The sequence below is a fragment of the Euprymna scolopes genome, chromosome 7 (assembly GCF_053919585.1).
Source record: "Euprymna scolopes isolate OS-2025 chromosome 7, ASM5391958v1, whole genome shotgun sequence".
In the NCBI taxonomy this organism is placed as follows: domain Eukaryota; kingdom Metazoa; phylum Mollusca; class Cephalopoda; order Sepiida; family Sepiolidae; genus Euprymna; species Euprymna scolopes.
Genome location: NC_136488.1, coordinates 147978407 through 148005536, shown reverse-complemented (window position 1 = coordinate 148005536; position 27130 = coordinate 147978407). Strand labels below are relative to the sequence as shown.

The 27130-nt window shown below is 34.9% G+C and overlaps 2 protein-coding genes and 1 pseudogene across 3 annotated transcripts in view; 2 read left to right on the top strand and 1 right to left on the bottom strand.

The window, feature by feature from the left end:
• Window positions 1-19285, bottom strand: part of LOC145280046 (2-(3-amino-3-carboxypropyl)histidine synthase subunit 2-like) — a 37552-nt gene extending 18267 nt beyond the window's left edge. For both annotated transcript variants that reach the window (XM_080131725.1, XM_080131724.1), the window contains exons 1-3: window positions 19145-19285; window positions 7877-8039; window positions 3841-3953 (exon numbers count right to left, since the gene is read on the bottom strand). In XM_080131725.1, coding sequence (XP_079987851.1) covers window positions 3841-3953; window positions 7877-8039; window positions 19145-19185 — 317 coding nt within the window. In that variant the 5' untranslated portion in view covers window positions 19186-19285. The remainder of the gene's footprint in view (window positions 1-3840; window positions 3954-7876; window positions 8040-19144) is intronic.
• LOC145280675 (5S ribosomal RNA) lies at window positions 12160-12276 on the top strand (annotated as a pseudogene).
• Window positions 19286-27130, top strand: part of LOC145280044 (structural maintenance of chromosomes protein 2-like) — a 71056-nt gene continuing 63211 nt past the window's right edge. Inside the window, exon 1 of the mRNA XM_080131713.1 lies at window positions 19286-19539. Within this exon, the coding sequence (XP_079987839.1) occupies window positions 19372-19539 (168 nt within the window). The 5' untranslated portion in view covers window positions 19286-19371. The remainder of the gene's footprint in view (window positions 19540-27130) is intronic.

Below are 27130 nucleotides of genomic sequence, written 5' to 3'. Positions count from 1 at the left end.
TTTTGCTGGCTTGCTTCTTGACCAACTACAATATCGTTGCCTTCATGTCCAATGTAGACAAGTTTGGAAAAGTCTGACAATGTTCACTCTACACAGGTCTGAGCGCTTCTGCCCCTAGCAACCTGCTTTTATGGTGCCCGGGTACACCTCAAAATCACATACGAGATGCGATTTTTCGAGAACCGTTCAAGACTATGAACATTAAAAGACTATGGTCGCCATCTTGGATCTTTTCGTTTTTCTTCCTCAGCCCGCAAGACAGACAGACACGAGCACGTTTTTACGGTAAGCCTTCTCTATTTTCCTCACAACGCACAAGCATCGTTACAGGGGATATCTACTTTCTCTCAAGACTGGAGGCTTAATATAGATGTTGCTTTGGAGGTTAAATCTGAAATTTTCTAAAAAAAAAAAAAAAAAAAAAAAAAAAAAAAAAAACAGTTTCAAATACAAGTAAACATAAACAATTACAACAAATTTTTGTTGAACATTTTCATCTTATTTTTATAATTATATTACAAAAAAAGTGTAAAATTTTAAACAAGTTTAGCAGAAGTCTCTTAATATGAATTCAAAATATAGAAAAATGTTAATTAAATCTGTGATTTGTAAAAATTTATATTTTGTCACTGAGATTAAGCTTCTTCAAAAGCAAAATAAATAACTGGTCCTGGCATTTAATTTAAGCTCTGTGTATGTAAATAGAAAATCTATTACTTCAAAAAGGAAGGACTTCAAATTAACAAAGACAGCGAGATATCTTTTTAAAGAGGTCAGTGTAATTACGTCATGCTCAGCCGGCCATGTAAAAAAGTGTCAGACAAAGGGCAGATAATCCAGTAATCGTGCTGCGAATGCGAGTTTAATGCGAAATTTATATTGAGAGTCAACCATTGTGTAAAGGTGGGACAGTCATGGATGTAATTATAGAAAACTAACTAATTATTTTTTGTTTTATAAGAGATAAGAGTTTCATTTAAAATTTTTGTTTAAATTATAAAATCAAAAAATGAAAAGTAAACGATAAGTTTCCAATAATAAATTATTTTAACAGAGTTTATAGCAAAAAGTTAGTAAGATTAGACTATATAGAAAACTTTGAAGAAAGTAATAACATTACTACATACTTAGTGGAAATTAAAAATATTTATCTGACGAAATAATCATGTTTCGGTTATCTATATATAAATAAACGACATTTGTCTGTTTTTATGTGTATCTGGTTAAAACTATAAAAACTAGAATATTTAGATTCACCTTTTTGTAAAGGCCTATATTAATTCAACATTTTCAAAGAAAGGTTTTTATCGAAAAATGATATCTGAACTTTGTTGAAAAAATATGTAATTAATAAAATTAGAACTGAACAAAACAATATGGTAACATCATTTAAAAATTATGATAAAAAAAATGAAAATATTTTAAAGATTTTAATTGGAAGTTTACATATTGCTGATGTAACTTTAAATGAAATATTAAATTTGAAATTCAAGAAAAAAAATACTGAAAGCTACTGATGATATGCAAATTTTTTTTTGTTGCTTTTGTCTTAATTTTTTGGGGGGTATAAAACCTTTTTTCAGTGAGATGATATGTTAATAAAAAAAGTTGTTGTTTTTTTTTTTTTAATAAAGTCTGTTAAATATACTTGACGTTTTTTTTTATGGAAATCATCATTCCAGACAAGATATGAAGCCACTTAATGTAAGAAACTAACAAAAATGAAAGATGATTATCACAAAGACAAGAGATTCCTATTGACTTTAATTTTTAGAAGACCAAGCTTAAAAATAGGAGGAAAACAGTCAGCAGGAAGAGAGTTCTGCAGTCCTTGGAAAGGAGCTACTGGAATAAGAAGCTGTGTTGCTGTGTCCCTTGTTATAATGAAACAGTGTGTTTTAACAGTCTTGATCAGAACTTGAGCACAAGACCTCTGTGAATTAGAGTTTAGAAAGCTCTTTGAAGTATCTTTTTTTTTTTTCTATTTTTATTTGAGAAAAGATGTCTCAAAGAATTTTCAAAGGCTGTGACAATGGAAGGTTATGAGCATCAGAAATGATAATAGACCTAAAAAGATAATATGTAATGCAACAATGATGTAATGATTTTTCTTTTATTTCCTTTTTTATACCAGTGAGTCATCATTTCTCAAGGCCCAAAAGCCACTCAAGGATAACGGTTAATCAGTGTCAGTTTACCAGTAAGACAACACCGTTTTGATTGGTAATAGTGAAAATTGGAAATTGAAAGTGTGCTACTAGTCCAAATACTATGTATATCAAATTTCAACTGTCAATCAAATATTCAGAAAGGAGTTTGGTGGTGACCTTTTGCACACACGCCGAAACGGTCACTTTTATACATGCATATATATATATATATATATATATATATATTTTTTTTTTTGCTAGAATGTTTTCATCTTAAATTCTACACAATTATGTAGAATGTAGAAACTATGCATAAATCGTGAAATAAAACCAATCATCTAATAAGAAGCCATAAAAAAACTGATTAATTAATGTTTTTTTTTTCAACGGAATATGCAAATTAGTTAAACTTCATGTACTTGCTTACATATCCAAGATTGGGTATATGCGGTTCATTTTAATAATTTCTAAATAGAAAAAGTGGGTTTTTAATATCAATGTCAGAGCAAAAAACTCAACTTTATAGGTGTATAGAAGATACGTAATTCTTTCACTTGTGTCATCAATATATTTTTCTCAGCTACTTCAAATGAGGCTACTATTTTTGCTGGTTGATAATTTAATCTTTACACCCCCCGCCCCACAGCCCAAATACAAATGATTGTTTTCAAATTTGGTGCGCATGATATTGTATATCTATGCATATAAAGATAGTTTCATCTTAAAGAAAAAAGGCTTGCTGTCAATATAGTATGCTTAATATATAATAAAATTTTATATATATATATATAAAGGGGTTTAAGTGGTCTTTCACAAAATCTACCTGTTGAAAACTTTAGTGAAAAAGAAATGTTTCCCCTATTGTCAAATTCTATGTTGTGGAGTGGAGATTAGTACCAGAAGCTTGTCAAGACATGCTACTTCCCCAAGACAAGAGCCATGGATAAGGGTCAGAACGATTATGATGAAAGGAGAAAAGCTTGGTTTTAGACGCATTAAAATTAACCAGCCACCTTTTTCCCCATTGCACCACATGCTCAAAATCAGAAGAGAGAGAATCAGAAAAATCCTGGTCATTGCTAGCCTTTGAAGTGTTACCATAGATTGTGGTGTCGTCAGCATAAATGTCTATGAATAATCTAAGAATGTGATTTGGGAGATCATTGATGAAGATCAGGAAGAAAGTTGGGCCTAGGATGGAACACTGAGGGGTGTCAGTGTTGATACTATGAGCTTCTGATTTCTGCCATCGACGACTACTCTTATAAGCCTCTCAGAGAGAAAGGATTTAATCAATTTTTTAGGACATTACATTTGTAAGGATTTTTCATTTTTTATTTATACACTATGAAACTTGTCCTCTAGGCCAGTAACATATAAGATGGCAAAGTTTTTATTTAATTTTAAATAAGTTTGAATAATTCGGTGGCTAATCGAATTCCTAAAAATAAAGTTGCTACCATTGTTCATGATTATCTAAGATCTATAAGTATACAGATATAATAAAAGTAAAATAGGAAACAATTTACTAGATTACGTTTATTAGTTGCGTAAAATGTATTCAGCAACAAATAATTATAACAGAATACAAAAAAAAATTAAAAAAAAGGTTAAGAAATTGTTTGTACTTCAATATCTATTTCATTAGTGATTGCATTCGAATTGGTTCATGAAACATTTTTTTTGTTACCTTCCATAAGACGTGTCACCCAAAACAAATATTAGTCCGGAAACATTTTCTTCAAGCCAGGATGTGATTTGAGCAGCATCAACAAGCAGTTCATCAGGAAATTGAAGAGCTATCTAAGAATAAAAAATAAAAAAAGAAAATGTAATTTTAATTTAATGAAGAAATACAATTTCGTGTTCTTTTGTGATTTTTACAACATTTATCGTTTCAGAATTTCTTACATTTCCTTGGGGTAAAGTCAAATCTATTATATAAAGGACAGTTGTCTGTATGACTTTCAATGCGGAGGGGGAGAGCAAAGCTCGAGATGGAACAACGCTGAAAGAAATTACAGAGTTTACGTATTTGTGCAGCAATATGGGTTCCACTGAAAGAGATATTGAAATTCACATCTCAAAAGCATGGGCTGCATTGGACAAGCTGCGATCAGTATGAACTTCAAGGCTAATTGACAAACTGAAAAAACAGTTCTTTGGAGCAGTGGTGGAGTATGTCCTTGTTTATGGTGCTACAACCTGGACACTCACTAAAAGATTGGAAAGAAAGCTAGACGGCACATACGCTCGTATGCTATGAACAATGTTAAATATATCTTTGCAAGATCATCCCATGAAGCAGCAACTTTATGGCAACCTATCTGCCATATCTAGTACCATCAAGCAACAACACCTATGTTTTGCCGGTCACTACCAGAGGAGCAAGCAAGAGCTGGTGAGAAATGTATTGCTGTGGACTCAACGGCATGGGCGCACGAGCATAGGATGACCTAGATCCACGTACATCGAACAAATTGCACGTGATGTCAATCGTAATCCTGAATATCGGAGGCAGCTGATGGAAGATAGTGAAATCTGGAGAGAAAGAGAGTCACATTGGTCCAGGCAAGGAGTCTGACCAGAAAGATAAATAGATGTCTGTTTGTATCACTACATGCTTAGTGGAAATTAAAAATAAAGTTAAACTGCGGGATACAATGACCTTAGGATACAGATTTTTCAGGTTACGATGTGGAATATGCTTTTTCTGGCCCTTGATTACAGTATTATTTATGTTATTTGAGTATATACATGTGTATTATATACTGTACTGTATTTTGTTACTAATTTTTAATGCTATATCCTGGGTTCTATTGTATTTATCTGATGAAATAATCACACATTTTGGTTATCTATATATAAATAAAGGGCATTCGTCTGTTTGTATGCATGCCTGGTTAAATCTATAAAAACTAAAATATTTAGACTCTCCCTTTGTAAAAACCTATATGAACTCAACATTTCCAAAGAAAGGTTTTTGTTGAAAAATAATGTCTGAACTTTGTATGAACAAACGTTGTTGAAAATACTAAGTAATTTAAAAAATTAGAAATGAACAAAACAATATGGTAACATCATTTAAAAATTATGATAAAAAAATATGAAAATATTTTCAAGATTTTAATTGGAAGTTTTACATATTGCTGATATTACTTTATAAAGTTTTGCATGGGTTCGAATATCCTATATATTAAGTTTCATGTCTGTAGATCAAAAACTGACAGGAGTTTGGTAAGTAAAATTTTTTAAACAAATATATATACACATACATAAATATATATAGAAAGAGGTTTGTGTTTACTATTACCTTTTTACACAAATATTACGCAAGTATAAATCATGTAGAATATCTGCATGAATTACACGTAATAGTTAACTAAAGATGATCATCCCATAAGAAAACGAAAAAAACTAAAAGAGAATTAATTAAAATGAATATGCAAAGTTGTGTTTTCTTTTTAAATAAATAGAAAAAAGGCTTGCTTTTTTTCTGTTATTCTTGACCTTCGGGCCGGGATCAGGGTCTAGTATCTGTTCCGATGCTGCACTGGAGTTGATTTGTCTCGGTCAGTGGAGGGGAGAGCCCTCTGTACTGAGACAATTATTATTTTTGGTCCCTACCAGAGTGTTCCTATTGTCTTTTTTGGGGGGGGGGGCCATTAAAAACGACCTTGTGTCACATTTTGCTTTTGTGGGAAAGCAAATAAGTACTAATAAATAGAAAAAAAGGAGTTTTAATATGAATACCAATACACACACACACACAAAAAAAAAAGAAAGAAGTATAGATAGTAAAATTCTCTCCAATTTCAATTGTGATAATTCATTTTTTGGGGGATGAGGATAAAATTTATAGTTAAACTAAATTTAATATTTTCTCTTTATAATTAAATATATAATTTTATAATTTATAAGTAAAATTCTTTCTCTTGTGTCATTAATAATCTTTTTCCAAGTTAAATTACTATTTTTAGTGACAGATGATCTAATTTTGAATGTTGGTGTTCTTCAACTTATTGTACATGACACTGTGCAATAATAGAAGTCCTAGAGGAGTGTCACACTTAGTGCTTGCAAAGACCTGTGGATGACAAATAAAGTATTAGATAATATTCAGTTTTAAGTGACGCTCTTCTGAAGGTTGAAGGCTCAATCCTCAGTGCAGGCGATACTAAGAATACAACTGCAAATTACTTGCATAGTGGTCATTAATGATGGAAATAAAATAAAATTTGATTATTTTAGGGGGCAGCACAACAATTTTTTTTTTTTTTTTTTTACATAGGCGTTATCACTTATCAAGGCCGATAGGCCACTCAAGGATAAGAGTTAAAGAGTGAAGAGTAGTCAAAAGGGCAATATAGTAATCGATAGTAATGGAAGTTCGGTTAATTTGTTAACTTAAGTGGAACGGCTCATCAGAAACTTGTTCACGTTGGACTTGAAGACAACCATATTATAGACAGCTGGAAAGCAGGAAAACGAAAGACAATTCCACAGACAAGCAGTTCTAAGAAAGAAGTTTTGTTCATGGAATCTATGTTTAGGTTTAGGCGCAGATAAAGAGTGGGGAGAATTATTGATAGTGTTTTCAGCTAGACAAGTGTTTCTTGTGAAAGTTTGGCGAGGGGGGACCATAGATTGAAGCTCAGTCGAACACTTTCCATGAAAATAACGATAAAGCAGAGACAAACTTGCAACATCTCTTCTGTGAGATAGAGGTTGCAGCAAAGAGAAAAGGACATCTTCCACAAGGCCACGAAGTCTATTTTGAACCCTATCAAGGCAGGACAGATCCTTTCTAGCAGCTCCTGCCCAGATGTGGCAACAATATTCCATCCTTGGACATACCTGGCTCTTATATAGATAGAGAATTGCATCTGGTTACATTGGACTTGAAGCAGGCTGTGTTGTAATCAGTCATAGCTGATGGAATGAGATCATGCTACCCGCATGGTTTAAACAAAGGGTTCCATTAAAAATTCTGTGCAGAAAGTTTGACAGAAAGGTTTTGACAAGATATGTCTTAAGAAGGTCGAAGGTTACATTGGCTGAAACATTGTGAAAATAATGCTTAGCGAGAGAGAGGAAGAAAGAGAAATAGAGACAAATGGAGAAAAAAATAAGGATATAAAGCTCTACTTATTTTGCCTTTTGGTGCTTATTTAGAATTGCACTTAATTAAAAAATGAAAAATACAGAAAAATCTTTATGATGTAGATACTCATGGAACAAAAATGTCATATTCCAAAAATCATACAAATTGATCAAGTAGTTTAAAAAAAAAAAAAAAAAAAAAAAAATCAAATTTACAATTTTTAGTGATTAAATTTTTTAAATTATTTTGAATACAAACAAAATCTCGGTAGTCAAATTGAGTTGTTATCTTTGAATTTTGTCAAAAATGTTTAAAGAGTATGACAGTTCCCTGCGTCCTTGTTTCCTCATGAAAATTTGATTTTCTTAATTTATAAAACAAAAACTACTTGATCAATTCATGTGATTTATGGAATATGACATCTTCGTTCTGTGACGAGTACGTATATCATGAAGATTTTTCTGTATTTTTGTTTGTTAACTAAGTGCAATTCTAAATAAGCACCTTTTCTCATTAAAAAAAAAGTGGAATTCCACAGTTTCTGAATTAAAAAAAGAAAAAGAAAAAAGAAAAAAGTGCAATTCTACTGCAATTAAAAAAATTTTTTTTTCTTTTCTTTTACCCGTTTGAAACCGTTTTCATTAATCCAGTGAGAACATTCTTCGAGTTGGTACTTTGTTATTAATTCATCTGGATCAGTGTTAGCAACAGCTTCGACACTTAATTCTGTCTGAATGCCACCACTGGTTGTACTAAACGATATCGGATTCAAAGTCATATCAGTACTGAAAAAAAAAGAAAGAAAAGAAAGAAAAAAATTAAGGCTCAACTTTTTTTAATCAAGAAAAATCACATTTTATAAGTAAGCAAAGAGAGACTGTCTCACGTCACCATCTTAAAGAAAGAAAGGAAAATAACTCAACAAAAATGCAAACGTAATATGAACCTTGTAATGCCTACAAATTCCCATTAATTGTTTAAAAATTATTTTCTTTATAAAAAATAAAATTACTCCATCAATTTCCATGATTTTTCATTTTGTCACAAGTACGTACATCATAAATATTTTTCTGTGATTTAGGCGCCATCTACCGGGTTAGAAAACTTCCCATGTCTGCCAGTATCCTATACGTGTACAAAGTCACCAATCACACATACATGGAGTATTATTGCCACATCTGGGCTGGTGCACTAACCACTAGTCTCTCCTTCTTAGAGAGGGGCCCACAAACGAGCATCAAATCTAATAGGTCCCACACTGTCTACCAAGCTTCAGCATCTGTCCCATCACCGCAGTGTTGCGATATTCTGTGAATATTTTTTTTTATTTTTATTCATCTCAAACAAGGCACATTGCCACTGACATGTAAGAGTTACTGCTAATCAGAAGCCATATTTAAAGGGGTATTCGAAGTGGGGAGTTGTGCAGCAAGATTTTTGTTAACATTACATTGAAAATTTCTGCATATTGGTACTGTCAGAGAAACAGAGCAGAGAGAGAATTCCAAAGGTTCAATGAAAGAATTTATTGGAGCAGAAAGCCTACAAGTATTTTGGGGATCTTACCAGTGAAGGGGTAGAATTTAGCCGTTTCTCAGGTTGGTCAGGATATTTACGTCAAGGAGATACCATGGCACATTCATTGAATTACTTGTACAACAAGCACAAGGATGTAACATTATGGTGATGGGACAGGGATTGGAGCCTGGTAGATAGTGAAGCACCTATAAGATTTGAGATTTTTTTTTTTTAGATCCTAACTAAGAAAGGTGGCTTTGTAGAGATATAGGATAGTGGCAGATGTGAAAAGTTTTCTAATACAGTATAGGGAGCCCGTTTTCCTTGGCTATAGCTTTTATGTATTTGTTCCAATTCAAGTTACCTGTGAATGTTAGTTTGAGGAGCTGGAATGCTAGACTTGGGTAGGGTGCTATTAGCCGTGGAAAGTTGGAAAGTTCTACTAACAGACACTGGCAACAAGAATTGACCAATCAAATGGAGCCATGTTCTGCTAGCAACCAATCAGAAACCAGAAATGTTCCATAAAAGATATTGGATCTTTTAGCATTCACGTACATGATTTTTCATATTCAACATGAGAAGGAATTTACTCTCCGCCTGCAGACTTTTACAATCCGACACTTGTACAGATCAACTATCCAATGGAAAACCCTAGTCTTTGTCTTGAGTTTTTCAATTCAAAACTTCTGATTGATGACTGTCATTTTATGTATATTTTTTATTGGAATCCTTTGAGATGAGTAATTTGTGTATTTATTTATTTGTGGACTTTTATCCTCATTCTCATAGTTGTTGCGGTTTCACAATGTTTCGGCCAACTATTCCTCTAGCCTTCTTCAGGTAGTTAACCATGATGGAATAGGAATGCTGAGTCTTTTAACTGTACGCCAATAATTACTGTCTTTCATAGTTGTTGTTGCCTTACCATGTTTTGGGCAACTAATTCTCCGGCCTGCTTTGGGTAGGATTAAAACAGCTACCCAAAACAATGCTCACCTGGAACCAAATAAATTTAATTGTCATTTTGCTTGAAACAACATTTTTTTTTTTTTTATTTCAAAACCAAAAATGGATTTCAATTCAAAACAATGATTTCTTGATGCTATAAATTTTTTGTCTATTTTTAATCGACTTGTAGTGGTTGAATTGTCAGAACGATTGCTGCCTATGCACAATAACAGTTGCACAATTAACGATTGGAGGAGAGTGGAGCTTGCTATAGAATTTCCGCATGGAGACGCAAGCTTTTATACCTAGCTTGAACTAATTCTGTTGCTTCATCTGCGCACGGATCAGCATGGAGCATCTCTAACGTGATCCCTAATGGATTTCCAAACAGCCCATTTATAGTATCTCAGCATTTTGAGTAACAGTTGATTGCCTTGTGTTCAGGTTTAGGGTGATATCAACCATTATCACGTGATCAGCATTCCTGATTGGACTACTGGCCTCTGTCATACAAGCCTCAGGCAGTGCAGTCAAGAATAGATTGAAAAGTGAGGTTTGCTGATCCCAATAATTTGAGATGTGGGTTGATAAAGTGACAGTCTGTGAAGGAATGTGTGCAATAGAGATAACTATGCCTTCTGATTTTTTTTTTTTTTTTTTTTTTTTTTACAGTGATCACCACTTATCAAGGCCCGGAAGTCACTCAGGGATAAGGGTTATTGCAAGTACATTACGTTAGTGATGAGATTTGCTGAAGTGTTTACTTAAGGGGGCGGTTCATTAGGAATTTGTTAACATTGGACTTGAAGACATCCAAGTTGTAGTCCGGAGGGAAGCAGGCAGACGGAACAGAGTTCCACAGGCGTGCAGTTCTAAGAAAGAAGCTTTGTTCATGGAATCCGCGTTTTGATTTAGGCACAGATATAGAGTGGGGGAAATTTTTCATAATGGACTCAGCTAGACGGGTGTTTTTCGTGAAAGATTGGCGAGGGGGGACCAGAGATTGGAGTTCAGACGAGCATCTGCCATGGAAATAACGATAAAACAAGGACAGGCTTGCAACATCTCTTCTGTGGGAGAGAGGTTGCAGGGTAGAGAAAAGAGCATCCCCACTAAGCCACGAAGTCTATTTTGTACTCTGTCAAGGCAGGATAGGCTGTTTTTAGCAGCTCCTGCCCAGATATGGCAGCAGTATTCCATCCTTGGCCGTACTTGGCTTTTATATAGATAGAGAATTGCATCAGTAGTGAGATATCTTCTGGAGCGGTAGAAGGATCCCACCATCTTTCTAGCGACCTTGGCAACAGACTTGATGCACGTGTTCCATTTCAGATCAGGAGTAAAGGTCAAACCCAGAAGCTTGTCAAAACACGGGGCCTCACCCAGACAAGAGCCATCCATCACAATTGATGCCAGCTGGGGATCAGAGCGTTGATGATGTAAGGATAGGAGTTTGGTTTTGGATGCATTAAAGGTAACCAGCCACATTTTCCCCCACTGAACCACGCGCTCGAGATCAGAGGATAGAGAATCAGAGAGAACTTTGTCATTTACAGCCTTTGATGTGTTGCCGTAGATGGTGGTGTCATCAGCATAGATGCCAACGAATGATTTAAGTATGTGTTTAGGGAAGTCATTGATGTAGATCAGGAAGAGAGTTGGGCCCAGGATTGATCCTTGAGGGACTCCAGCATTTATATTGCAGGCCTCTGATTTTTGTCCATCTACCACTACTCTTATGAGCCTATCAGAGAGAAATGATTTAATGATTGAGAAAACATTTCCAGTTATACCGTAGCTGGAAATCTTGTGAAGTAGACCCTTATGCCATACCTTGTCGAAGGCCTTTGATATGTCAAGAGCAATTGCCCTAGAAAGGAAGCCTTTGTCAAGAGATTCACTAATCCTGTGGGATATAACCGTCAGCACATCTGCGGTAGATCTTGCAGAGCGGAAACCATATTGTGTGTCACTAAGAAGGTTATTTCTGCTGAGGTGGTTGACTATTTCTCTATTTAATATGGATTCCAGCAACTTACTCATAACACACAGGAGACTTATAGGTCTGTACTGAGAGGGAGATGACTTATCACCTGAATTCTTAAATACAGGGCAAACTGATGAGGTCTTCCAGGGAGTCGGAAAGCACTTCTTAAGGCAGCGCTTAAATAGTTTCGTAAGTATGGGAGCAAGTTTTGGTTGAAGCTTTTTTAACACTATAATCTAATATGATGCAAGCTGTGTCTGTATTGCTCAAGAATCCAAACCAATTATGATGGTGAACATTAAAATTCTCAAATATATGTATCCGGGCACTTGGATCTAACAAGAGTGCTGTCTCTATACTATCAAAGACCTACTCAAACAGGGTACAGTCTTGGATCAAAGGAGAACGGTAGACAAAATGTAAGTAACCAATGCTGTGTTCTACAGTTAATATACGGCATTATCATGTTGATACACAGGTTCTCATCAGATCACCGAAGTTAAGCAACATTGAGCCTGGCTAGTACCAGATGGGTGACTATTTAGGAATTCTAAGTGCTGTATGTGCTCTCTGTTTATCTCGGCATTTGTTCTCAGTCGTTCTGAACCTCTACTTGCCACTGATGTTTAGCAACACGGACACAGGAGAGATGTGGTTGGAGATTGTGTAACTCTTGCCACAAAAATTCCATGTGCAGACATTCTTACAGTTGGTATCCATAGTTTGTCAAGACTAAAAGTAAGCAACCATGTAAGGTTAATCTAAAGCCCATTTAAGTCTGAGTCATTGTTTTTAAGTAACGGCGCTTCGGTTTGGAGTCTGGAGTTTTCCATTCTTTATCTGTGCCTAAATCAAAACGTGAATTCCATGAACAAAGCTTCTTTCTTAGAACTTCACGCTTGTGGAACTCTGTTCCATCTGCCTGCTTCCCACCTGAATACAACTTGGATGTCTTCAAGTCCAACGTTAACAAATTCCTAATGAACCGCCCTCTTAAGTAAACACTTCATTAAATCTCCACACTAACGTACTGTACTTGCAATAACCCTTATCCCTGAGTGGCTTCCGGGCCTTGATAAGTGGTGACCACCGCGTAAAAAAAAAAGAAAAGATTATCTGATGCATGAGCTCTGTTTGGATATTCTTCAAGATGAAATTTACCAACATACCATTACGATTGACTTGTAGCTTTATTGTTAAAGATCTTGAAGATTTACGGGCATACACAAGTTGGAATATATGTTATTTTATTTCACAGCTCATGTATTAAACATGTATTCCAAACATATCCATCATTAGAACAAAAGTATGGTTAACACATTTATTTACAGTTGATAACAAGCAAAGCATGTGGGATACCCCTCAAGGAGTTAAAAATTTACTTTCACCATGACTAATGCTTGTGCAAATTTTTTAAATAATCCAAGGCTTGATTATCGAGAAAAGTATGAACAGACGAATGGGACAATTTTACCCCTATAATAGCCCCCTAGAGGGGGGGGGGCAACCAGAGTTATCAAACAGAACAAATTTTTGTCAGAACGGAAAATCTGTTGTGGAAAAAATTTACTTCCGCCATGACTAATGTCCACGCAAAATCTTTAAAAAAAAAAATCCAAGGCGTAGTTAGAAAAGTACGAACAGACGAACAGGAGTGAATTACTAGGTCCAATCCGTGCTTCGTTTGGGGATCAATTATGAAAGATAAGCATTATAAAAAACAATAAAAGATATTTAGTTCTTACTTTACCTTCAAGATAGGATCAGTTCTTAGCAAGGAGACCTAGATTCTTCATTTTTTTGTGGGAGCTTCACAGGAAGGCTTCACCTTCCAAACACAATCTAAGCTAGGAATAACAATCAAGAGTGCTCAAACTAGTGCACCATCAGTATCAGTTCCCTACAAACACATGCAGACTGTGGAAGGCATGGGCGCCATGGCAAAAGAAAATATCAGAAAGGTGTTTGGTACTTGACAACACCTTTTGAAAGCCATCTAATTGAGTTTTTGTGGAAGAAGCAACACTGCCTATGCAATTCTCTACCTCTATAAGAGCCAAGTACGTCCTAGAATGGAGTACTTTTGCCACATCTAGGCAGGAGCTGCTAGAAGCACATTATCCTGTCAAGGCAGGATAAGGAAGCGGCATCACTTTTCATATATGATGCTTGAGTAGATTTGAGAATATGCTAAGAAATAAAGTTGAAAATTCACAGTTATCTCCCTTGTTATATAAGAGCCTATATGACTATACAATCCCTACAGCTGCGTACCTAGAAAACGGAGCCATAAAACCTAACATAGTCATATGAGACAGGAAGGAGAAAGAAGCAACCTTAGTAGAAGTTAGCGTCCCCAATTGTGTTGGGTTAAACAGAACTGAGAGGGAAAAGAATACCAAGGTCATATGTATGACATGAAAAGAAACTGGAATCTAAGGAAGCGCTCCATCATTCCAATAATTATAGGAGCAACTAGATGCATGAAAAAGAATTTTTAAAAATTACCTGGAAAATCTAATACACCCGGTGAACCAAGTGTAAGAGTGATTCAAACAATTGCACTTAAAGGGACGGTCAGAATCTTAAAAAGATCTCTCAGTTGGAATATCTGAGTTAGTGGGTGAATGTTTGGCATTCAGTAGGATGCCCCATCCCCAGCTCGAACAAACTAATTAGAAAAAAAACAGGCAAGAACTTGACTGTTTATTAGACACTATGCGCAAATATCTAAGGTTTCTTTGTACAAAAGTTTGTCACGATAACCTGGCATGAGGATACTTCCCCTTACAAGTAAACCTGATCAAATATTCAAAATAACATCATATTCGCAGTCCAAATAAGATCTCCTCAGTATAGCTATCTCACTGACATACACAAGGAACGGTGCATTTTCTTCAAGTAATTCTGCCTATATGACCTTAATCCTCCAGATTTTTATATCCATTGAGTTGTTTCAAAGATAATAGCTATGAAAACAATCCCTAACCTATTCTTGAACTGAAGCTGGCCATTGTATCAAAAATCAGAGCAGTACTAAGAGAGGAGTGTGTCAGAGTATTGACAATTTTGCATGCCGTGTCTAAGTGTAGCTGTCATTGTATGGCGGTAAAACAACAACTGTTGGACATTCATGTCTGAAATCTGGTGGACAAGTCAAACATGGACTGAAGTTTATTTGTTTTAACAAACTAGAATAAGATCTGTTAAACAAAACAAACACTGGCTGGTCTTGAACTGAAGCTGGTTATTATCCTTAAGTGTCTAAGGTTTCTCTGTAAAAGGATTTGTCACAACCACCTGGCGTGAGGATATTTGACCCTATAAGTAAACCTTGATTAAATATCCAAAATAACATGGTATTCGCAGCCCAAATAAGATCTTAAAGAATAAGAGACAACGAAATGGAGTTTCATTCTATATTCAGAAGCAACTTTATTTGTTATCTTCGTTAGTAGCATGTACACAAGAGAAATGGGTTAATAGATGGAAGTGTTCTTGTGTAGAGATAGATTTAATATTATGCCGGTTTGTTGAAGAAGAGAATAGTTCTTTATACACTTGTTGTAGTTAGTAGTCGTAGGGACAAAGGAGGTCGGTTAAAGGAGAAAGAAAGAGCAAAGTCTTCAGTGTATTTACGTGTGTACTAGGAGTGTGTGTCGGTGTATTGATGAGAGCAGTTCTGTAGCATGATAAAGAAAGTTTGTGTGGGTACCGAACAAGGAAATAAGTTGGTGTTTAAAGATAGCCATGTTGTACTCACGTTAGCGAGGTCTGCTGCCAGGTATACTCACATTAGCGAGGTCTGCTGTCAGTTAAAACTCACATTAGCGAGGTCTGCTGCCAGGTAAAACTCACATTAGCGAGGTCTGCTGTCAGGTAAAACTCACATTAGCGAGGTCTGCTGTCAAGTAAAACTCACATTAGCGAGGTCTGCTGTCAAGTAAAACTCACATTAGCGAGGTCTGCTGTCAGGTAAAACTCACATTAGCGAGGTCTGCTGTCAGGTAAAACTCACATTAGCGAGGTCTGCTGTCAGGTAAAACTCACATTAGCGAGGTCTGCTGCCAGGTATACTCACATTAGCGAGGTCTGCTGTCAGGTAAAACTCACATTAACAAGGTCTGCTGCCAGGTATACATACATTAGTGAGGTCTGCTGTCAAGTAAAACAGGGAAGAAAGAGAAGGAAGAGTTGCCGATTTCACCTTTTATGTACTCGGTGACGTGATTGAGAGCTGGCCTGTGATTGAACAAACCAGGGAGATGGTTGATTTTAATCTCGAGCCGTAAGATTTTGCCCCTGCCTGATATTGTAGCAAGTTTCGACTGCTACAATGTACTCAGTATGGTTATCCTACAATGGCTAATATGAGGAATGGTGCACCTTCTTCAAGTGATGTTGTCTAGAGCAACAGCACTAAACAAGATACTCCACCAGACTAGATGAATTCTTATCCTGAAATCCTGCAAAACCAACTGACCACAACAAAGATATACTACTATAACAAAGTTATCAATTAATGAAAGGGAGAATGTTTTTCACTTTTTACTAACTCAAGAATTGAGCGGTAAAGGAGAATTTAATAGAACACATGCATCTTATATAACGATCAAGCGTTAGCCCCAATAAGGGGTCCCTTCATTTCTAAGTATTTTGATTGAAATAAAATGAAAGAAAAAGTAAAAAGAATTGCCTAATAATACTTTCTTCAACTTATTTTATCTGGTAAAAAAAGATAGAGATGAAATTTTTTTTTTTTAAATCAGAAAACTTTAGAGGATACGAAAAAAAATAAATACATCACTGATAATTGCCATACTCACAATGTCTTGCCTACCTCAACCTCCCTACTCTTGAATTCTGCTGAAAACGCACTGACAGGCCTACCAGATAGTAAAGGGTTTCGATAATGCCTACCATAACAGACTTTACACCAACTGCGGCAATTGCTTGTTCGCTCCAGCCCTCAATCCATCCACCAAGGGATATAATCCGAAGATGAAGATACATCATCCTGGCTCTCGTGGTCAGTCAGTTCCTCTTTAGCAGAGTTACTCCTGTTTGGATGAGCTAAGTTTTCCACACTGTTGATGCCCTTCAGTTTTTGCCTTTAAGTCTTGCTTCTCAACAGAATGGAAGAACCACCAACACCAGGGGTCAATCCTGGGCCCAGCTCTCTTCCTGATCTACATCAATGATCACCAAAACACATACTTAAATCATTCGTTGACATCTATGCTGATGACACGACCATCTATGGCAACACATCAAAGGTCGTAAATGACAAAGTTTTCTCTAATTCTTTCTCCTCTGATCTTGAGCATGTGGTACAATGGGGGAAGAGGTGGCTGGTCACTTTTAATGCATCCAAAACCAAGCTTCTATCTTTACATCATCAATGCTCTGATCCCCATCTGGCATCAATTGAAATGGATGGCTCTCGTCTAGGAGAAACCCCATGTTTTGACAAGCTTCTAGGCTTGACCTTCACTCCCGATCTGAAATGGAACACATACATCAAATCTGTTGCCAGGGACGCTGGGAAAATGGTGGGATCCTTCTACCGTTCCAAAAGATATCTCACTACTGATGCAATTCTCTATCTGTATAAAAGCCAAATACGTCCAAGGATGGAGTACTGCTGCCACATCTGGGCAGGAGCTGCTAAAAACAGCCTATCCTGCCTTGACAGAGTACAAAATAAACTTTGTGGTTTAGTGGGGGATGTCCTTTTCTCTTCCCTGCAACCTCTCTCCCACAGAAGAGACGTTGCAAGCCTGTCTTTGTTTTATCGTTATTTCCATGGTAGGTGCTCGTCTGAGCTCCAATCCCTCGTCAATCTTTCACGAGAAACACCCGTCTGGCTGAAACAACTGTCAATAATTTTCCCCACTCTCTATCTGTGCCTAAATCCAAACGTAGATTCCATGAGCAAAGCTTCTTTCTTAGAACTGCACACCAGTGGAACTCTCTGCCACTTGCCGGTTTCCCCACCTGACTACAACTTGGACGTCTTCAAGTCCAACATAAACAAACTCCTGACAAACCGCGCCCTTAAGTAAGACACTCCATCAAAACCCCCAATACTAATGATTAATACAATACTACCTCATTGATTACTGTACACGCAATAACCCTTATCCCTGAGTGGCTTTCGGGCCTTGATAAGTGGTGACCCCCATGTAAAAAGAAAAAAAAGACTTATACCATTACCAATTTTCCTACTGAACCTTCCCATATTTTATTTCATTTATTTTCCATGAACACACAACTAATACCATAGACACTCTTCGATAGAAGATGGTCAAACCTTGACATATGGTCTTAATACTCTTGTCAGGTAACCAATGACCTTTACTTAAGATAATAAAATTTGTACTTAAATTACAATTCTTGAATTTCAAAGCGAATTTTATCAATATTATCCGACATTTACTGTTGTTGTTCATTTCATTATGCGGTCATGATTTAAATTTCTTTGTGTTATGATGTAACTGATTTATTTGTATATACACTGAAATACACTATTCTCATCTGCGTTGTTGCGCCGTTGCGTTGCTATATTCACAACGGTCGATGTATCTTTTCAAACTTGAAAACCCTTCTCGCGAATTTTATCTGCGAGTACGATTGGAGAATCACAAAGGAGGTTTATTGCTAGTTTTGTTTTTAAAAGCCATATTTCATCTAGCTGTACGGTACGACTGGAGAAGAACCAGGATTTTTTTTTTAAATCAAGCCGGTAGATTATTCTTATTCTATCAGCCATTGCCGAGTAAAAGTGTTCATTAGCCAAGAACTGAACCCCCAATCTTCATAAGACTGTCACTTAGAACTAATTACTAACTAACGTTGTTAATCGTAAGACCATGGATCCATGGCTGACGGAATGAAAACAATTTAAACCTCTGAATTAAATAAAAGGTTTATGGTTCTAAATTTTTTAGATAAGGTTTGATTATTCGTATTATTTGGATACTTCGGACTACTGTTCTCATCTTGAACGTTATTTGCACAACGTTTCTTCAGATGTATATTGTCGAACTCGGACATCTTTCTATCGTCCCGTTCGAAATTCCATACAGATTCTCGAGTTCGACAAGAAGGCCGGAGATTACCTCGACTGAAACGTTGTGCAAATAACACTCAAAATGAGAACAATAGTTCGAAGAATCCAGCTACTGTGAATAAAGGGGTCATTTCGAAATTCAATACCGGTTCCACAATTCGAAGTTCGATAAATTGTATCTGAAGAAGGTTCAAGCGTTCATTAGTTGAAGAATTGCGAATCTAACACCAAAATAAGAATACCATAGATCGAATGATAATTCTCATCTATAAAAATTCCAAAATTTGAAATGATCAGATTTTTATACAGCAGTTAGTTAAAAAAAAAATATATATATATATAGAATAAGCATTAATATTTACCTTTCCCCATTTGTAATATGTTCATGGTCGTCATCAGACATAATAATCTGGAGTGATCAGATTGGAAAAGAAAACTCATGTGGACTTAAGCGGAAGTTGTGTACGTTTGCACGTAGTGCGCATGTCTTAACGGAAATAACAATTCGGCGCCATTTTTGAGGCAAACGATTCTAATTTTGAATCGTTTCAATCAATTGTCGTGATTTTCTTCATTTTTTGTTGCAAACATGTACATCAAATCGGTAGTAATTGATGGATTTAAGTCATACGCACATCGGACAGAGATCAATGGTTTTGATCCGTTGTTTAATGCCATTACAGGTTTAAATGGCAGCGGTAAATCGAATATTTTGGATTCGATATGTTTTTTACTGGGTATTTCAAACCTTTCACAGGTCGGTCAAATCGTTCTTTTTTAAAATACGTTTTCCGATTTTAATCTTTTAGTTTATTTTTATAATTAGAAACATATTTTTCTGAAAAGGGTTGAATATGTTTTTTTAATTTTGCATATTTTTAAAAATTGTTTTGATAAAAAGTTTATGCATGGGTGTTTTTTTATTTATTTCTTTTTTCAAAACTGATCATAATTCAACCCAACGGTTTTTTTTTTCTCTCCAGCCTCTCCACTGACAATCGCCAACACTCATAATTTTGTTTATCCAAAATGATTTTGATGTTTATCGATCGTTCTATATTTCTAAGAATATAAAAAGGTGTTGCATTTGAAGTCATCGTAGTTCGATATACTAATTTTGGATCGGTGAATTAATATCGAAGTTAAAAAAAACAACTTTTTTTTTACTTGTGCAGTTAACAGACCGTGATATATATATATATATATATATATATATATATATATATATATATATTTGTTTATTGGTACTCATGCACTTATTGATCCGTGCTGGAAATAATAACGTTATTATTTAAAAAAGCCATTCTTAACATGGGGAGGGGAGGGTGTTTTGTACCTATTCTGTACTTTAACCTTACAATTGAATAATAAAAAAAAAAACATCATAAAACTTTAATTAAACTTGGAAATACGATTTAAAAAAATAGCGCGGATCAGTAAGTGCATTAGCACCTTTTTATTATTTCAGTACGGTCCGTAAACTGCACAAATAACTTTTTGGTGCTTATTCACTTATGGTATGCTAAGATTTGTTTTATATTAAATTGTTAGGTGAAAGTACAAAATATTTACAAAACGCCCTAGCTTTCAGAATAATGTTATTTCGAAAGCCATTCTTAACATGTTTTCTAATTATTCTGTACTTTCACCTAACAATTTAATAAAGATATATAGTAAAACTTGAAAATACTATTTTAAAAACTAGCACGGTAACATAAGCAAAGTAAAAACCATTTTGGTGCTTATGATAAGCACCAAAATGGTTTTTACTTTCAACAATAGGGAAACTGAGAATTTGAAAATTGACTTCGTTTTATCTAAAGATCGTAAACCGGCCATGTACAAATTCGTTTGCGAAAGATAAAATCTGCAATTCGTAATGAAAAGAACCACTAGTTTGGATTCAAGCTAAACCCTTTATTTAATCTACGTGTGGGGGCTTGTAGATTGTTCTCATTTTGTCGTGCCCCATCGTATTATAAACACCCCAACCTACCTCATGTTAAGAACGGCTTTCAAGGTTGGGGGTGGTGTTTATTTCGAAAGCCGTTCTTAACATTTGGAGGTTACGCTGGGACACGTCGTAAAAATTAATCTTTTTTTAATTCTTGTTTTCACAGTAATATCGAAATATTTTCTATCAAGAAGGAAGTTGGTTAAAAATAAAATCAAGTTCTGTACTTTAACATTCTTCATCATCATTATTCATCATATATGAATGGCTTGGAAAAATTACTCCCGATTAATGTTTACCAATTCTAAAATATTCTGTTATTCTGAAAAAAACAAAACAAAACAAAAGAATCAAAAACAAAAAGCAGCCAAGTTTGTTTGCATATTTTAAAGCTAATAGACATTAATTAGAAGTGACTTTTCCAGGGCATTTCTATAAATAAAATAAGAATTACAGTTAAATTTACCAAAATGATCCAAGATGGAAAAAAATAAAGTAAATTATAAATATTAAAGAATTAATAAAGTAATCTCAACCAGGTGTGTGTATATATATATATTACATCAGTTTAGGAAGACTGACAACAAAGAATTACGAAACTCCTTACGATATTCTTTACTGTTTCGACAAAAATATTTTAAAAGAATTAGTCGAGAAATAAAGAAATATTTGGGTTTACTTATTGAATCTAGACCTATTTACGTTATATATATATATAATATAAAAATAAACATTTTGATTAGCCGTAAATATCGGTTCTGAGCAAAGTAAATCACTTTGTTTAGGCTCTTGTTTTTACATGACGGACTTAACTTTGTGTGGCTAAGCTTTTAACTCAAATAGGTCACAGACGAGAGGGCAAAACAAAATCGGGTTTAACTGATTTTCTTCTATAATATTACCTACATAGTTTTTTTTTTTTTTTTTTTTTAAGGTGATTTGATAAGATTTAGCATTTTCAAAAACATTTAGTTTTTCGTTAATGATTAATTGATAATTCAACCGCAACAAATGTTGGTCTTCTTGTGTATTTATCGATTATGCGTTTGCTCTGACGATTGATTTTATTTTTTATTTTAATAAAAAGTTTTTTTATTATTTAGTAAGTAAATGATCACTTTGGTCAGCGTGTAGAAATCTGGGTACAGAATACGGGCCGTGCTGGTTTTTATTTGTGATGTTTGAATTAAATTCAATTTTTTTTTTTTTTTTTTTTTACCGTCTTTTGTTTATTAAATCTTTAGCTGAAAGTATACAATAGTTTAACCCCAACCATGTTAAAAATTGGTTTGTAAATATTATTCAGCACGATTCGTATTCAAATACCGAAATCCGTTGTCACTTTTTTAATAACTTCATTAAAATGTCAGTTTAATTCTGAAATGTCTAGTCCTGTTGATACACCGGTTTTTGCCTTTTCAATAATAAAACTAATTTTCGAATTACTACAATAAAGTCCGTACTGCTTTGACTCGGCAAATTATTACAGAATTCGAAATCCGATAAAAATATCTTATTTATTTTGTTTTTCGGGCAATGGGGGGGGGGTAAATTATTTGGACATTTCGTTATTTATTTGATATAAGAACCAACTACGTTCAAGGATGGAGTACTGTTTCCAGTTGCCACACACATCTGGACAGGAGCTGCTAGAAGCTAAGCAGCTTATCCTGCCTTGACGAAGTTCAAAATCATAACTTTTTAAATTTTTTTGGATTGTATTACTGTACACATAGATTCGAAAAAGTTGTCAAAAAAACAAATATATAACAAATAAATGTTATTAAAGGCAAGATAAGTTACTTTTCTACCTAACTGGATAATTTTTCGTGTTTTTATTTAATGTAACATGTTTATTCAGCTCGAAAAACATACTGTGTTTACCGATGTATTGGAAAATTCAAAACGGCGCCCGACTCTCTCATTAACACAGTAAGTTTGGGAAAAGGTGCTATAAATATAAAACTAAACAAAATACTGTTAGAAACTCGCTCAATATATGTTACCGTGACATAGGTTGACATATATTCGTGCCTAAACTAAACATAGATTTCATGAACAAAGCTTTTCTTAGAACTACTGCAGTGCACTGCAGCACTCCTGTGGAACTGTTTTCCGTTTGCCTGCTTTCCAACTAACTACAATATGGTTGTCTTTAAGTCCAGCGTGAACAAGTTCTTGAGCCATCCCCTTAAGTAATCCAATTAACCAAATTTCCACAACTAACAATTACTACGATATCGTCCCATTGATTACCGTACCCTCATTAACCCTTATCCTTGAGTGGCCTCCGGGCCTTCATAAGTAGTGACACCTTTGTAATATATATATATATATATATATATATATATATGATAAAAAATGACGATTACAGCACACAAATGAACCATAATACTCGACTTTGAGGGTTTGTTTTACAATATACATTGGTACGAAAAAGTTCTTAAAAAAAAAAAAAAAAAGGAAATTTTTTTTTAGTGGTTTTACTCTAAATATGCTTATTCAGTTCGAAAAACAAATAGCGTTATGCAAGAACAAGATAAATGACCGCGAATTGACAATTAAGTATTGGAAGTTTCGATAATTACTTCAAAATAAAACAAAATACTACTGTTTGAAATTCACCCAGTAAATATTACCGTGACATTTATTGGGTAGGTTTGGAACGGTATTTTGTTTTATTTCATTTTTAAATCCTTTTCAAGATTTCAAATGTTTAGGTGTCAATTTGCGGCCATTTTTCTTGTTCTTACCTAATGCTCAACACTACATGTTTTTTTTTTTTTCGAATCTAATAAACATTTTAAAGTGAATAAAACCACTAAAAAGTTTCCAAGATAGGTAGAAGAATAACTTTTCTTGCCTTTGGTAACATTAATTTGTTTTTTAGAACTTTTTCGTACCAATATGTATGATAAAACAAAACCGACTTTGGCATTTTGATTTGGACTAAAAATTATTTCCAATTGACATTTTGAAGGCTTCAAAATCAGTTTCGAAAAGACATGGAGAAATCGCCGTGGCGATTTGGACTCTGAAGCAACCAGAGAATTAAAACATTTTTATTCGAATAAAAGTTTTATTAATAATCTCACCCCTTTAGCTTATAATATAAAGGGTATTTGTGCAGAGAAGGTTATTTAAAAGTTCATTCTTAACATGGGGAGTTTTTTTTGTAAATATTCTGTACTTTCACCTAACAATTTAATAAATGAAAGATACCTTAAAATTTGAATTTAACTTGAAAATACTCATGACATTTCAGGGATACGCTTGAAATTCAATCTTGCGATTTTTCGAATTTTGCTACAATAACGAAGAATTGGCCTTTCGGCCAAGATCAAAGTGTAGTATCTGTTCTTCAGATGCTGCTGCACTGCTGCACTTCCACTTCTTGTTCTCTGTCAGTGGAGGAACAGTCCTTCACGACTGAGACAATTTTTTATTTTTGTACCATTTCTCCACGTTAATAAAAAAAACGACCCTGGTGTCTAACTCTGTCCCGTGGGGGTGGGGCATTGTAAATAGGTAAACGAAGAACAAAGAATTTTTGTTCCGTAAGTTGCTTGCTTCATAGTTTGTTTACCTTTTTAGCCGAATAATCTACATATAAAAAAAGGTAACGCAAGTAAAGTTGCTGTTCTAATCTTTTCTTTTTGATTTTAGTTTCATGTTTAACAAGTTTAATAAAAAATATTTTGATGGTAAAATTCGGAAATATGTGACAAGATACAAAAGTAGTGATAGAAAAATGAAAACGACTTTTAAGAGAAAAAAACGAAAAAAAAAAAAAAAAACATACGCGGTAAATTTGTATATGAGGACCCCGTGTTAACCCCCCCCCCCCCTAAGAAAAACGGATTTATTTTTAAGGTGTTTATATGAAAACACATTGAAAAATTTAGTGGTAAAAGTTTTTTTTTTTTTTTTTAGAATTTATAGTGGGGGGGGGGGGTCAGTTTCACATAAATTCAATTTAAAATGATCACTTCTTTCCGGGATAGAAGTTTCTAATCAAATTTCAAATGCAGGCCCATCATAAATTTCAAAGGTTCACAAGTTATAAGAAATAGTCAGAAAAATTTAATATAAAAAAAAAAAAAAAAAAATTAAAAAACAAATAAATTACAAAAAAATGATAGTTCAGGTTCTCCATGTTCTCCATTAACACTATCAATAACCCCACATGGCAACAGACAACTTGATACAAAAAAAACTAAAACAAAACAAAAAAAAAAAAAAAAACTAAAGATTTAACTAAAACTAGAAAATAGGCACGTGTTCAAACACTATCTGGTCAGAAAATGAAGGATCATTTTACATGAATGCTAACCTTTTTTCTCTCCTTTAAGTCACCAGCATGGATACCCGGTATTGCCCGGGTGGTTAAAATAAAAAAAAAAGTTTTGGTAGGTAAGTATGAAGGCTTGAACCCGGACCCTTGAGTTGAAGTTGGAAATTAAAGCGTGAGAAAAAAAAATGTGCGTCGTTAACAACTGGGCCACCACGAAATAGTAACAGAAACATGTTTGAATTTATTTAAGTATTAAAACTTGGCATGTGCCCGTACTTAATGAGGTCAATTTTAACTGCGGGGCAGTATTTTATTTTTTTTTTCTCCAAGATGTTGTGGGGAGAACCAGCTCCCCATAAAAAGGGGATTGTCCAAATTGAATAGCAATTGTCTGATATAAGGAGAAACTCCATATTGATCAAAGCTGATTGCTTTTGGACGTTTCCGGCGATTGTGACCGGAACTCTGCCGCCAGAATTAGTTTCGCTTTTATTATACGAAAAAGCGTAATCCACATGCGGTGATGAAAAAAATGTTGAATGTTTATCTTTTCAAAGTCGAGAAATTTAAATAGACAGGCGATCCCCGTTGTTAACTCATAGATATTATCATTTAGATGTGATATAAAAAGTTTTAAGAAGTGAGTCAATCAATCGCTTCTTGGAAAAAAAGCCTTTTACAGACATACACAAAAAGCAAACGTACATACATACATTTTTGCTTTTATATTTATAGATGGTCTATGACCATTTGCAATAGACAGAGGCTACCTAGCTAATTAGAAAAGGCATAAAACTTTGGGACATCACAATATTTAGACAATACAGAACTCTGAAAATATGACGGTGATGACATGTTCATTCACACAATTCTGAGACTGCATGTTTTTTTTTTTTTTTTTTTTTTTTAAATTTTTTTTTATTTTCTTCCTTTGAAGATTGTAACGCTAGGTATGGGGCAACCAAACCGGCTGCCAACATTGCCCTGCTTTTTATTGAAACCAACCAAGAGCTCTTTTTAGTATCCTCGTTGTTCCCTTAAGTGAGGACTGCAGAGCACGATGTGCAAGGAGATTGCCAGTACATCTCTGAGCAAACATTGGTGTGATTATGCAGTGGGTCTAATGTGAATATATATCGTCGCATGTTTGGTTTGTTCAGCCACAGCACAAGATGATATTAAGCATTATGGTGGGGCAAGAACCATGGAATAGTCTGTAGGCAGCAGATGCAAACGTCATATTCCGGCGAGTAGACAGCAGATCATATACTCCAGAAGGAACAGTCTTGACAGGGAACATGTAGTATATATTGGATGGCACAATGTTGTAGATGTTCAGAAGAATGAGAATCAGAACACCCTGTCAACTCCGGCGAACGCTAGGGACCCGTATTTCAAATGAGGACGAATCATTGCCTTGTAAAGCCTAGTCAGGAAATGCTATTCATGAGGAATTTGGTAGCTCAGAATATGCAACATGTAAAGCTATGAACCCTGTTGGATACATGAGACAAGTGGTTGTCAAACCTGATATTCCTAGATACGAGATGCCTTAAATAAGTTCCCAGATTTTTTTTCGTATGGGCACTTTTATTGATATTACACGCATTAAACTCTAGTCCCCTTCAAAGTAATCTCCTCCGGCTGCAATGCGCTTGTACCGTTCCAACAACTTCTGAAAGCCCCATGGAAGTCCTTTAGTGTAAGCGTGTCAGTGACCTTTGCCACAGGCACTTTCATCTACTTTAGCATAGGAAATAACCAAAAGTCACAGGGAGCAATGTCTGGAGTATAGGGAGGGTGAGGAACTGACTTGATGCCCATCTTGATCAAATAGTCTGTGACAAGATGGAGTTGTGGACTGGTGCATTGTCCTGGTGGAAATGCTGCTGACCCGATTTGAAGAGTATTATCCTCTTCCAATGGAATCTCTTCTTGAACTCCCTTAAAGCCTGAACATAGTATTCCTTGTTGAGCGTCCAATAGGAATCCGTTACATGTAGATCATGCCTGTGTTGTCATAAAAAGGATCAGCATAAGTTTCTGAGTGGATTTGCTCTGTCTGGCCTTCTTGGATCTGGGAGAGCCAGCATGCTTCCA